The sequence below is a fragment of the Dipodomys merriami genome, unplaced genomic scaffold (genome assembly GCF_024711535.1).
Source record: "Dipodomys merriami isolate MVZ:Mamm:240054 unplaced genomic scaffold, mDipMer1.0.p SCAF_45, whole genome shotgun sequence".
Classification (NCBI taxonomy): domain Eukaryota; kingdom Metazoa; phylum Chordata; class Mammalia; order Rodentia; family Heteromyidae; genus Dipodomys; species Dipodomys merriami.
The window spans coordinates 1454618-1468643 of NW_027206013.1; the positions used below are offsets into that span (position 1 = coordinate 1454618).

General features: G+C 39.9%; 1 protein-coding gene across 1 annotated transcript in view; it reads left to right on the top strand.

Moving 5' to 3' along the window:
- Positions 1-14026, top strand: part of Mapk1 (mitogen-activated protein kinase 1) — an 88944-nt gene that overhangs the window by 37525 nt on the left and 37393 nt on the right. The window contains exons 2-3 of the mRNA XM_069994257.1: positions 9568-9750; positions 11400-11589. Coding sequence (XP_069850358.1) covers positions 9568-9750; positions 11400-11589 — 373 coding nt within the window. The remainder of the gene's footprint in view (positions 1-9567; positions 9751-11399; positions 11590-14026) is intronic.

Consider the following 14026-nt stretch of genomic DNA (forward strand, 5'->3'; position numbering starts at 1 on the left):
GTGATTCTTGAACTCTGGGCCTGGGTGCTGGTCCCTGAGTTTCTTCAGCTCAAGGCTAGCATTCTACCATTTGAGCCACAGCATCACTTCCGGTTTTCTGGTGGTTAATTGGAGATAAAAGTCTCACAGACTATCCTGCCTGGGCTGGCTTTGAACCTGATCCCCAGATCTCAGCCTTCTGAGTAGCTAGGATTACAGCCCAGCCACATTATTTTTTCCTCCTCCTCCTCCTCCTCCTCCTCCTCCTCCTCCTCCTCCTCCTCCCCCCCCTCCTCCCCCTCCTCCTCCCCCTCCCCCCTCCTCCTCCCCCTCCCCCCTCCTCCTCCCCCTCCCCCCTCCTCCTCCTCCTCCTCCTCCTCCTCTTCCTTCCTCTTCCCCCCTCCCCCTCCTCTTTCTCTTCTTCATCTTTTTTTGGTGGAGTGGGGGGAACAGTCATACAGTATAGTCCATGTTAGCCTCTTAACTCTTGATCCTTATGCTCTGCCTCCCAAGTACTGGAATTATGGGTCTACACTGCCACATCTGGCAACTTTTTTTATTATGGATTTTGGAATTATAACCACTATGAGGCTCTTATGAATAAACAGTTGTTTACAAGTCTCTGAGTAAATACTTCCTTTTCTTCCTTGAGTAAATACTTAGGAGTAGAATTGCTGAGGGAGGGGTTGGAAAGCATATTGAACTTTTTAGCTGTTTTCCATAGTAGCTGTACCATTTTGCAGGTATGAGAGTTCTAGCTTTTTTTTTTTTTTTTTTTTTTTTGATCGGTCGTGGGCTTGAACTCTGGGCTTGGGCGCTGTCACTGCACTCTTCAGCTCAAGGCAAGCGCTCTATCCCTTGAACCACTTCTGGTTTTCTACTGGTTTATTGGAGATAAGAGTCTCACGGACTTTCCTGCCCGGGCTGGCTTTGAACCGCGATCCTCAGATCTCCTGAGTAAGCTAGGATTACAGGCATGAGCCACCGGCGCCCGGCTGAGTTCTAGTTTTTTTACATCCTCAAGATCACTGCCTTTGTCAGTGGGTATATGATTCTCATTTGAATTTCTATTATGACTTAGCCCTATTTTCATGTTTATTATCACACAGAATGTGTTTGCTTTTTGCCTGTTTTTAAATCAGTTGTCTTAGTTTGAAATTGTAAAAGTTATTTATTCTTAATGTGAGTACTGTGTATCACAGATTTTCCCCATCTGAACAACTCCCTCCCTGCCCAATCCTGAGGCTTCAACTCAGGGCCTGGGCATTGTCCCTGAGCTTCTTTTTGCTCAAGGCTAGCACTCTACCACCTGAGCCACAGCACTACTTACTTCCAGCTTTTTCTGTATATGTGGTACTAAGGAATCAAACCCCCAGGGCTTCATGCATACTAAGCAAGCACTCTACCACTAAGCCACATTCCCAGCCCCTTGCACAACTTATTTTTGACCCTGATTGCATTATATGGCTTGTTCATCATCTCTTTTGAGACACCACTCAGCACTTTTTAATTTTTATCCTTGTTATCTTGCCTCCATAGTTATCAACTTTATACTCTAAATGCTTTGCCACTCTCTTCAGAGATACTTGTTTTGGCTTGTTCTTTGGTTTTTTTTTAATTTTGATGCCCTTTTTCTTTTAATCTTATTAACCTGTAAGTGCTGTTGGTTCCTATAAGGCTCTTGGTTCATAGGGCCCTTGGGCCTGCAATGCTAAATGTCCTCCATTAGTCCTATCTTAGATGGAGAGATCATTTGAAAATACAAAGGCCAGACACATCAGTTCATCTTACCTCTTTGGGAGACTGAGATGGGAAGGATTGCAATTCAAGGATAGATCAGTCAAAAAGGTCACAAAGCTGAGCTTAGTGGCACTTGCTCATCATCCCAACTACATGGGACATGGGAATAAAGTGAGACACTATTAGGGAAATAACGAAAGAAGAAGGAGAAGGAGAGAAAGGGGCCTGGGGGGGGGCAATTTTCCCCCCACATTATTCTAAAGAAAACCAAGGTAAAATATGTTCACTTACTTTGTAAAGTCTTCTTAGCAAGATCTGAGGATAGCACTAAAATGGTTCTGATCTCTCACAGCCCACATAGAGTTACAGTCACCACATATGAATGAACTACTACTCAGTATATCAGGATCAAAATGATCTATTGATCCACGGGAGCCACTAAGTGCTCCCCATTGTTTAGTACTCTCAGGCCTGCAAGAATGAATCCGATTTATTTTTTACTGTCAATAATAATAATGAGGGAAGATAAAATGGCTTAGTAAAAGTAATAAACTCAGTACATTGACTAAGGTAAGGAAGGATGAAAGGAAGGGAGGAAGATGGAAAAGGAGAAAAAAAAAATCTCAACTTCATTCTCTCCTTATTCTGCAGGAAACACAGAACTACCAAGTCTTCTATCTGAATCATCCACAGGCATTCTTACATCCCTAAATCAGGATGTTCAAAACCCACCCCCACCCTTAAAGCGTTATACTACCCAGATCCAAGTTTGCCCTTCAGATTTGCAAGACCTGGAGTAGAATGTAAATGGAGCCCTACATACTATTTTTTAAAAAATCAGACTAAGAAATATTAACTAGATTGTGATCTTTCCTCCTACTTATCTTCTTAATGACCTTGAAGGTCAGATTCAACTAGAAAATCCTGAGGCATCAGAGTTCTGTACCAGCAGTTTCAGGAGAGCAGACCTCCACACAAACCTCTTTCCCCAGCCACTATTCTGTCCCTCACTGTGAGCTTGAGAGTGAGACTGTAGGGGAAGAGGATGTGCCTGTCAGCCTGCATAGTCTGCACTCTGTGCCCTGGCCACCTTTTAGGTGCACACATAAGAGCATTCTGCTTTCAACACATCTGTCATGTATAGGCATACATAGTTAGTAGAGCAAGAATGTTTGGGGCGTTGTGGGGACATGTTCCCACTTACAAACCTCTCATGAGACAGGACAGTGCTGGATAAGGGCAAGTAGTACCCAAGGATGTTCGATCTTTTCCCTCTCCATGTTTCCTTTTCATATTATACCCTTGCTTTTACGTCAAAATCCTACTCATTCTTCAGTATATGACTTATACAGGACTCATCTTTTAATCCTTCCCTTAATACCCTTATTTGAAATTAATTTACCTAGATTCTGTCCTGTTCCAGAAGTGCTTTTACTATGATAATAGTTACTATGTGTTTTTGTCTACTTCTCACTAAATTGAAAGTTTCTCAAGAGGGACATTGTTTATGCCCCAAATCTTAACATGAAATCACAAATGAATGTGGCTCAAATTCATCTCAGCTCTAGTCTTACTCTACCGTTGTTGTGGTAACCCTATTTAAACAGGAAATCAAATTACTTTAGCGTGACTTGTTTACAATTGAGTCATGCTAGTTTCCTTTACTTCCCTAACGTGATCACAAAATATCTGCTTAATAATCTATTCCAGAATTTTGTGGACTTCCACGTTTATTATTCAGTGTGCTTCTTTTATCTGTTCCCACCTACCTCAACCCTAGAATTGGACCATGTTTTCTTTTGTCTTATATAAAAACTACTTCATTGAGGAGTAGTTGATATACACTGTTAGAATATAAAAATCATATAAAATATAAAAATCACAGATTTTATGCTTTATACTATCTATGAAATAAAGATAACATAACAATAAAAATAACATCACCTCCAAAAGTTACTTTGTTTACCTGTGTAATTCCCTCCTCTCATTGATCTTATAATTGTATTTTAGATAAATGTGTTGTTTGGGTTTTTTTGATTTGCCTTTACTTGACATAATTATTTTGAGATTCATTTATATCCCTTGTAGCAATAGCTCATCCACCTGGCTTAGTAGTAGAGTGCTTGCCTAGCATGCATGAAGCCCTGAGTTCATTTCCAAGTACCATGTAAACAGGAAAAGCCAGAAGTGGTGCTATGGTTCAAGTGGTAGAATGCTAGCCTTGAGCTCAGGCCCTGAGTTCAAGCCCTAGGACTGGGGGTGGGGGAGATTGAGATGAGTGTATACACCCCTTTGGCCTTGACCTCCTCCTGTTCCCTGCACATAGAGGTATTAGGGCAAGGCTCATCTGGGATTTAAGGTTGTGTTCAAAATGACTGGAAGCCTGGGCATGGTGGTGCATAACTTTAATCAAACTACTCAGGAGCTGAAGGTAGGAAACTTGCCATACAAGACCAACCCAGCAAAAGTGTGAAGTGTGAGACTAAAGCAAAAAAGTCTTTGATATCTTTTGCACTCTTGAAGAGCAGAGTATTATCTTTGTAGTCTACTCGAATAGTCCACAATACATAGAAGGTACTAGCTAATGCCGAGTTTCCTATTTTACTTTTATGTGTGGTTTTAAAATACATACATACATACACATACACACACACACATATGTGCATATGCCAAGTGCTGGTGACTCACACCTATAATCAATCCTAGCTACTCAGGGGACTGACCTCTGAGGATCGAGGTTCAAATCTAACCTGGGCAGGAAAGCCTATGAGACTTTTATTTCCAATTAAACACCAAAAAGCCAAAAGTAAAGCTGTGGCTCAAGTGAGAGAGCCTTGACCATAATAGTTCAAAGACAGTGCCTAGGCCCTGAGTTCAAGCCTTAGAACCAGTGCACACATGTATATACACACACACATATACACTCTCACTCACATCACACACAAAATACATACACATAATTCCATCATTAAAGGTTATTTGTCCAGGCTGGGTGCTGGTGGCTCATGCCTGTAATCCTAGATACTCAGAAGGCTGAGATCTGAGGATCATGGTTCAAAGCCAACCTGGGTAGAAAAGCTCCTGAGACTCATCTCCAATTAACCATTAGGAAACTGGAAATGGTTCTGTGTCTCAAGTAGGAGAGCTCTCAATTTCATTTAAAAACTTTTGTATTGATAAGAAATCCCAAAATAATTGTGTTTTCTTACTATTTTTTGAAGAGGTCATACAGACTGTAATATAAAAAGTGTACAGTGAAAAGTTTTGCTCTCCTTTATTCCTGTGTCCTACTGTTAACTGCCTGGGCAATAGCAGCAGTAGTAGTAGGTAGTGCCCTCTAGCGTTAGAGCTCTCCTTCAGGACCTTATCTCAGAAGACAAGTTGGGCATGGTGGTGCACATCTGTAATCCCAGCCCTGTGAGAATTGTTGGCAGAATCACAGACAAAAAAGCTTGAAACCCTTTCCGAAAAATAATAAATGGACTGGGAATGTGGCTTAAAACCTTACGTTCAAACCCCCATACTGCCAAAGGAAGCGGGGAAACCCTCTGCCATTGGCTATTGAAACAGTGGTAGTAGCTGTGACAGTCAGTGCCTTTGGAAACCAGAGTTTTGCTTCTGCTGTGAACAGCTGTAGTTACTGTGTAACTTCTTCAAAGTGTACATGGAGTATTCAGAGCAGCCAGCCCCAAGGAGAAAGCAGTCTAACTGGCTGCTGTGCTAAATCATTTGTTGAAGACAGCCAAGCACCAGGAAACAGTCTGTCAGCTGTCAGTTAGAGGGTCTAGCCACCCAACCCCCAGCATCTTAGCTTATTTAAAAGAAAAGTAAAGCCAGGCCCCAGTGGCTCACACCTGTAATCCTGGCTACTCAGGAGCCTGAGATCTGAGGATCAAAATTCAAAGCCAGTCCAGGCAGGAAAGTCCATGAGACTCTTATCTCCAGTTAACCACCAGAAAACTGGAAATGGTGCTCTGGCTCAAGTGGTAGAATGCTAGCCTTGAGTTGAAGAGCTGAGGGACAGCGCCGAGACCCAGAGTTCAAGCCCTACAACCAACAAAAAAGAAAAGTAACTAATAAAAAGGATTATAATAAAGGCTTACCATTAATATTTACTGTGATTTAGCAGTATTTAGCAGTAATCAATACTTACTGGTATCACTCTTGTGTATCCTTTCAGGGTATTGTTGGGTTTTGGGTTTTTTATGCTATCACAAGCAAACATTGTTATTCTTCTTTATTAGAGAAAGGAGTCCAGGCATAGTGGCTCTAGCCTGAAATTCTAGCTACTTGGGGGAGGGTAGAGATGAAGCGTTCTCCATTCCAGGCACCCCTCAATAGCTAGGATTACAGGAGTGAGCCACCAGCATGCAGCCCTTATTGTCTTTAAGTAGTTGTACAAAGGAGCTTCAAGTCACCATGTCAGTTTATGAGTATAATGCATCCTAATATTATCCCTTCCATCATTCTCCCCCATTTCTCCCAACCTCACCCATCCCTCAAGTTATCTTGCTCCATTTTCACATATTTACATTGAATATTATGACTTTCATCCACCCTTCCTCTCTCCATTCATTTCCTCCCCATACCACCCTACTCCCTCATATACATGTTCCATCTTCTTGGTACTTATTTTGTTAAACCATACTTTGGTCAGATTGTTTATGTATGATCCGGTATGTATTTTTATATAATTTAGATCTAACTTGCACATACGAGAAAAAAAAATGTACCCTTTGGCGCTCTGAGCTTGACTTACTTCACTTAAAATTTTTTTTCCAAGCCGGGTGCTGGTGGCTCACGCCTGTAATCCTAGCTACTCAGGAGGCTGAGATCTGAGGATCACGGTTCAAAGCCAGCCCAGGCAGGAAAGTCCATGAGACTCTTATCTCCAGTAAACCACTAGAAAACCGGAAGTGGCGCTGTGGCTCAAGCGGTAGAGCGCTCACCTTGAGCTGAAGAGCTGAGGGACAGTGCCCAAGCCCAGAGTTCAAGCCCTATGACCGACCAAAAAAAAAAAATTCCAGGTCTGTTCATTTTCCTGACATATTATTATTTTTCCTAATAGCTGAGTGAATTTCTAGAGAGAGAGAGAGAGAGAAAGTGAGTGTGTGTGTGTGTGTGTGTGTGTGTGTGTGTGTGTGTGTGTGTGTGTGTGTGTGTGTGTGTGTGTGTGTGTGTGTGTGTGTGTGTGTGTGTGTGTGTGTACACATCACATTTATTTATTTATTTTTGCCAGTCATTAAGCTTGAACTCTGGGCCTGGGCGCTGTCCCTCAGCTTAAGGCTAGTGCTCTACAACTTGAGCCACAGCTCCACTTCTGGTTTCCTGGTGGTTAATTGGAGATAAGAGTCTCATAAACTTTCCTACTCCAGTCTGGCTTTGAACCAAAATCCTCAGCTCTCAGCCTCCTGAGTTGCTAGGATTACAAGCATGAGCCACTAGTGCCTGGCTGGATTATAATTTTATAAAGCAAACTTGTGACGATATTTGCCTACTCTTTTCAGAAATCTAAAATTTTATAACGCTGAGTTTAAACTTATATTTCACAACTTTATTTTTAAAGTGTATTTTAAAATTGTTGATGCACCTGAAGATCAAACATAAACTCTCACAGAAGCACTCTATCACTACCACTGAGCTACACCTCAAAGCCTTTACAACGATTTTAGTTTATGCTGTTTTTTTGGTGTTTTTTTTTTTTTTTTTTTTGGGTCCCATCGTAGGGCCTGAACTCTGGGCCTGGGTGCTGTCCCTCAGCTCTTCAGCTCAAGGCTAGCGCTCTACCACTTGAGCCACAGCACCACTTCCGGCTTTTTTCTTTTTGCTTATGTGGTGCTGAGGAATCGAACCCAGGGCCTCATGCATGCAAGGCAAGCACTCTACCACTTAGCCACCTTCCCAGTCCCAGTTTATGCTGTTTTTGGTGAAAAGTGTGATCTTTTGTGATTAAGATAATGAAACTTTTTTATTTCCAAAAGTATTTATTTACATTATTATACCTGACTATCTGAAGATCATTTATTTGGCCCTTAATGCAGCAAGCCAAAGCAAAATAATGTTTTTAAGTAGCAATTCTTTAATTAAGGGAATGTATTTCATTTCAAAGAATTGAGGGACAATGAAATATGTTAATGTCATTATAAACTAATTGAAGCTAAATCAGAATCTTCTGGGATAGAGTCAGACAATCGAATCAGTAAATCTTTTTTTAACTTTTTTTATTAAGATTTTTATTAGCAAACATTATTTGTACAAGGAGAGTTATTGTGACATTTCCCCATATACATACAATTTACCCCATCCACTTCACTCTTCCCTATCTCCCATCCTTCTTCTTAAAATAGTTTTCATAGGTTTTATTGTTTTGTTTTCATATATGCGTATTTTTAAAGTACATCAACCATATTTATCCTCATTTACCCTCCCTTTCTCACTGATATCTACTCAGTGACCATCTGTTTTACTTTTCCGTCATATGTTTTTTAGTTTATATTATTCCAAAGGATTTCACCCTGTTGTATCTGTAGGTTGATAAATATTATTATAGAAGCACAGACTATCTAGCAACAAAGTCTTTGATGCCTGTCAGTGTTATTTCATTGCTTTGATCAATGGACAAGATGTTGAAGTTTATTAATAGGCTCACACCTGTAATCCTAGCTACTCAGGAGGCTGAGATCTGAGGATCACGGTTCAAAGCCAGGCTGGGCAGGAAAGTCCATGAAACTCTTATCTCCAATAAACTACTCGAAAACCACAAGTGGCACTGTGGCTCAGGCAATAGTGTGTCTGCCTTGATCTGAAGAGCACAGGGACAGCGCCCAAGCCCAGAGTTCAAGCCCCACGACTGACCAAAAAACAACAAAAAAAAATGCTTCCACAAAAAAATTTTCAATAGTCTGTTGGTCAATAATAGTATAATAACCCAAGGTTTAAATTCATCATAAAATTGTAGATACAATTTCTTTTTTCATGCTGCTTAGAATTAGATTGTCAGACCTCAAAGAAAACTTAGAAAGAACTGGGCCCTATACGAAGACAGTGAAGTTATTTTTGGAAACTTCTTTAGGTATTGCTATAAACTATCACAACATCATGGTTCAGTTCCTTGAGAACAACAAAATAATCATATCATTTTGTACAAAGTTGAGAGCTGGAAATGTGAAGAGAGAAAATAAAATTGATAGAAGCAATAAATGCATCCTTTTGGTCTGCTTTTGTTAGGAAGATCTAGTTGATAGTCATTTGAGTGTTTTTACTGAGCCAAAGAAATCTAACATTGACAGTTGTTTTAGAGGCAGAAATCATTGCTCTCAACAGAATGCAGTTGCTGTTTAAGATAATGAAAAAAATGCTAGGGCATTAAAGTGTGGCTTGGCAGTAGAGTGCTTGCCTAGCATTTGTGAAGCCCTTGGGTTCAATTCCTCAGTACCATATAAACAGAAAAGGCCAGAAGCGCTGCTGTGGATCCAGTGATAGAGTGCTAGCCTTGAGCAAAAGAAGCTCAGGGACAGTGCTTAGGCCCTGAGTTCAAGCCTCAGGACTGGAAAAAAAAAAAAAAAAGCTATTTTTGTGTATCTGGTATAAATCCATTCTGGATTTGTCAAAATGGACATCTGCCTAATTGTTAGGGCAGGGCCCCTTCAGTTTGAAGTTCAGTACCTGCTATCTTGTGTCAGCTACTTTTCACCCTTTTTTGTAGATAACATACCTGCTGCTTTCACAGAAACAAGTATTTACACACTGTAAATTTTTAATATTTTACCAATTTGTATACTTTCTGCCAAGATATTCTATGAGCTATTTTTAATACTATCTCCCTCTTTCTCTCCATTTTTCTTTCAGCTCTGCTTATGATAATCTCAACAAAGTTCGAGTAGCTATCAAGAAAATCAGCCCTTTTGAGCACCAGACCTACTGCCAGAGAACCCTGAGGGAGATAAAAATCTTACTGCGCTTCAGACATGAGAACATCATTGGAATCAATGATATTATTCGAGCACCAACCATCGAGCAAATGAAAGATGTGTATCCCTTTTCTGGAAATTAGTTCCATTAGTTCCATATAGCTTTGAAATTTCCTTGACTTATCAAAGTAATGGAAAAGTATATGAAGTATATTTGAGATTATAACTGCTTGCCACTTAAAGTAGCACTGAAATTTTTTTCTGATTCATTTTATTAGTTTTTAGTAAATAAATTTAGTATCTTTTAGGTAAGTCCAAATTTTCTCTATATCTGTAAACATTTTCTTTCAAAAATGTGTTGTCCCTTCAACCGATTTGTTATAATGAAAGGGAAAGCAGAGAGTACTTGAATAAAGTGGGTGCCTTAGATATACGTATTGTCTAGTCAGAACCATCCAGATGTTAGATACTGTCATAACTCTTCTTTAATGTTGCACTGGGCCAAAATTATGTGAGTAATTGGTCAGCATTAAAAACCTAGACAAGGAGGTCTAGAAAATGGTGTTTGTTAAAGATAAAGGAGGCTTTGAACATAGTGAAAAGGGTCTGTCAAAGAGAGCAAGTTGTCCTTTAGGCTAACACAGAATTCACATACCAGTTTGTCCAATTTGTATCCATCCCTTAGGGGAATAGCAGCTCACTATCTGTAGGCATCCCTTTGCATTTTTAAACAGCTCTCTGGTAATAAGTTATATTGATATTTTAAGTGAAATGCCTCCTAACTGCTACCACCTGTTGGTCTTGGTTTAACTTCCCCATAAAAAGAAGCCTCAAACTGGGTACCTGTGCCTGTGCTTGTGGCTAATGGATGTAATCCTAGCTACTCATGAGGCTGAGATTTGAGGATTGTGATTCAAAGCCAGACCAGTCAGGAAAAGTTTCATGACACCCTTATTTCCAATTAACCATCAAAAAGCCAGAAGTAGAGCTGTGGCTCAAATGGTCGAGCACTAGCCTGAGCAAAAAAAAAAGCTCAGGAATAGCTAGTACCCAGGCCCTAAGTTCAGACCCCAGGATGGGCAAGAGCAGCAGCAACAACAACAAAAGTCTCTTAGACAACAGGTGTATAAGTCCTGTGTCTTGTGCCAAATCTTATCTTGCATGTATCTGTAGGAAACAGTACATCACCTTTATTAACAAGAAAGCAGGAAGAACACAAACCAGTACAGACAACGTCTTAGCATGATTTTTTCTTGTTCTTACTTTCATAGGACTTTAACAGTAATCAAAGAGTCATGAAAATAGACTAAAGGTTGGGTTTGTAGCAGAGTGTTTCTAGGCCTGTATTACCAAAAGCTTTATGGTTGGTTACTAAGGAGACAGTTGTGACATTATAGATTGGACCAAAGAGATAAGGGAACATATAACCTTGCCAGTTACCACCCACCCTAAAATTTGGAGAAGATTTATTAATGGTGGATGGCTTAGAGAACAAGGAAGTCAAGATTTACCCTGCCAATATTTCTGTCTCAAATCTTAGTCTATCCTCATAAGCAACCACATCAAGCAGATACAATGACTGTTGTCTTAAAGGACCTAAACAATGAGTTCACTACTTTAGATTCCTTCCATTTACTTTTTCAGTTTGTTTCCCTTAAAGGCCTCATGGTACATATAATAACTGGCTATTTGGAGAGGGTGAATTGTGTCTGTAAAACTTGGCTAACCATGATCAGTTATTTCGTATTTTACCTTAACTTTTCCAAACAGATATATTGTACAAGACCTCATGGAAACAGATCTTTACAAGCTCTTGAAGACACAACACCTCAGCAATGACCACATCTGCTATTTTCTTTACCAGATTCTTAGAGGGTTAAAATACATCCATTCAGCTAATGTTCTGCACCGTGACCTCAAGCCTTCCAATCTGCTGCTCAATACCACCTGTGATCTCAAGGTCAGCCAGATTATTTAATTCTCATGGTATAGTATATTGAGGGGGGAAAAACAATGTACTGAGACACAGTTATTTTATCATTATTCATATTTTAAATTATACCACAAACATGTGTGTCTTTGCTTTTCATGCTCATGTGTCATTACTAGGACTTGAACTCAGGGCACTTCCCCTTAGCATTTTCACTCAAGGATAGCACTCTACCACTTAAGCCACAGCTCTACTTCTGGATTTTTGATGGTTAATTGGAGAGAAGAGTCTCACAGTCTTTCCTGTCCAGGCTGGCTTTGAACTGTAATCCTCAGATGTCAGCTTCCTGAGTAGCTAGGAATATGGACTTGAGCCATTGGCACCTGGCTATGAAAATATTTTTATGGCAGAAATGCAAATACAGAATGCTAATTCTTTTTTCCCTTCTATGCCATTCTTCCTCTCCTAGTTATATGCGCACTTTCATATTTTATATGAACAGATAGGTCATATGCATCTGTATGCAATAAGTGTTTTTTGGTGGTACTGGGGCCTGCTAGGCAGATACTCTGCTAGAGCCACACCCCCAGCCCAAGTATAAGTCTCTTCTTTAATTGATGATCATTTTCCTTCAATAAGTTTTATACAAGAGACTCAGAAAGCAACCACTCTGCCTTTAATTCCTAATAAGGAATTTCATAAGGAAGAAATTCAGATCTTTTACAGTCCTTAGAGTTTTCCTAAAGAGGTATAGCATCTGTTTTTATTTTAACAGATGGCACAGCTGAATAAGAAGGAAGATCTATAGATATCTTAGCTACAATGATGCTAATAAAAAATTCACATCAATTCAAGACCAAAAAGTAGAAAGACATGCAAGACTCCATTTCAGTCAGTGGCTGGGTGCTGTAGCATGTACCCTTGTTATCTCAGGCCAAGGTGGAAGCACAGTGTCAGGCTGCAGTGACCTACACCTGGCATCTCAAAGAAGCACACATAGACAGATTATACTTCAGACCAATTCTGGGAAAGAGACCCTCTCTGGAAAATTATCAATGCAAGAAGAGGCTGGTTGAGTGGTTCAAGTGGTAGAGTGCCTGTTTAGCATGCATGATGCCTTGAGTTTAAACCCCAGTATTACCAAAGGGAAAAATATGTAAATATATAGGAATAATTGTTTTTTTAAAAAAATTTTCAATCCAATAGACATTGATTGTTTGAGGTTCTGTTAGGTATATTATGCCAGGAAGATGAGTATATACCCCTCAAATAAAAAAACTGATAGATGAGAAATCTGATAAGACAGTAGATTATTGTACTAGTATGTGCTATAATTGAAATGCAGGAGAGAATGCTATAAAAATGCAAAGGAGAGAAGTGACCCAGTTGTGGCTACTACTGTGAGAGGCAACAGGAAGAAGATAACATCTAAGTATGAAACAAGGACTCATTCACAAAACACTGTGTCCTCCTCTTATCCCAGCTTTGGATAAATCTTAGAGAATCATTGACATTAGCTTGAAAGGTTGGTTGAAAGTAAGGTCATAGACAGCCATCTATCAGTCTAAAGTTTGATCAGTTTGTTGTGTGAAAACGAGATTTCACTATGTAGCTCAGACTGGACTCAAATTAGTGTGAAAACAAGATTTCACTATGTAGCTCAGACTGGACTCAAACTTGTTATCTCCTTGCCTTAGCCTCCTGAAAACTGTGATTTATAGATGTATATAGTATAGCCCTGGTTGAGCCTCAGCTTCTCTTGATCTTTCTCTTCAACCACATGATGGCCAGTTTTACTTCTGTGTTTTAGATGCACATAGAAAGTATACATCATTCACATGGTTTTAAATAGGAAATCACCTCATTCTTAAAGTGATTATGGGATGTCACTGAGGTTTGACACAGCAAGTATATCCAAACCAGTCAGGATGTAGTGGCAGTTTAATGCATATGTAATATAATGCTTACAAGACTGCCAATAGAGAAAATGTCTTTTCCACTCAAGTAATGGAATTATTGATGTTTTGGATCCTCTGAACTTTGTGGTGACCAAGATGACTCTCAGGTCCTTGTGCCTAGAAAGGCTAGCAGATAGACTACTTATGTTATTTAGGTCCCTTTTGAATTTTTTTTTTTCCAGTCCTGGGGCTTGAACTCAGGGCCTGGGCACTGTCCCTGAGGTTCTTTTGCTCAAGACTAGCACCCTACCACTTCACCCACAATGCCACTTCTGGCTTTTTCCATTTATGTGGTACTGAGGAATTGAACCCAGGGCTTCATGCATGCTAGGTAAGTGCACTCTACCACTAAGCCACATTCCCAGCCCCCCTTTTGAATTTTTAAGTAAGCAGGCAGTTCTGTTATTTTCTGTTGGCCTCCTGTAACAAAGTATTTACTACTCTTGACCACTCAGAATATAAGCTTATTCCAAGTGAGTCAAACCTTCAACTTTTAATTTTTGTATCAA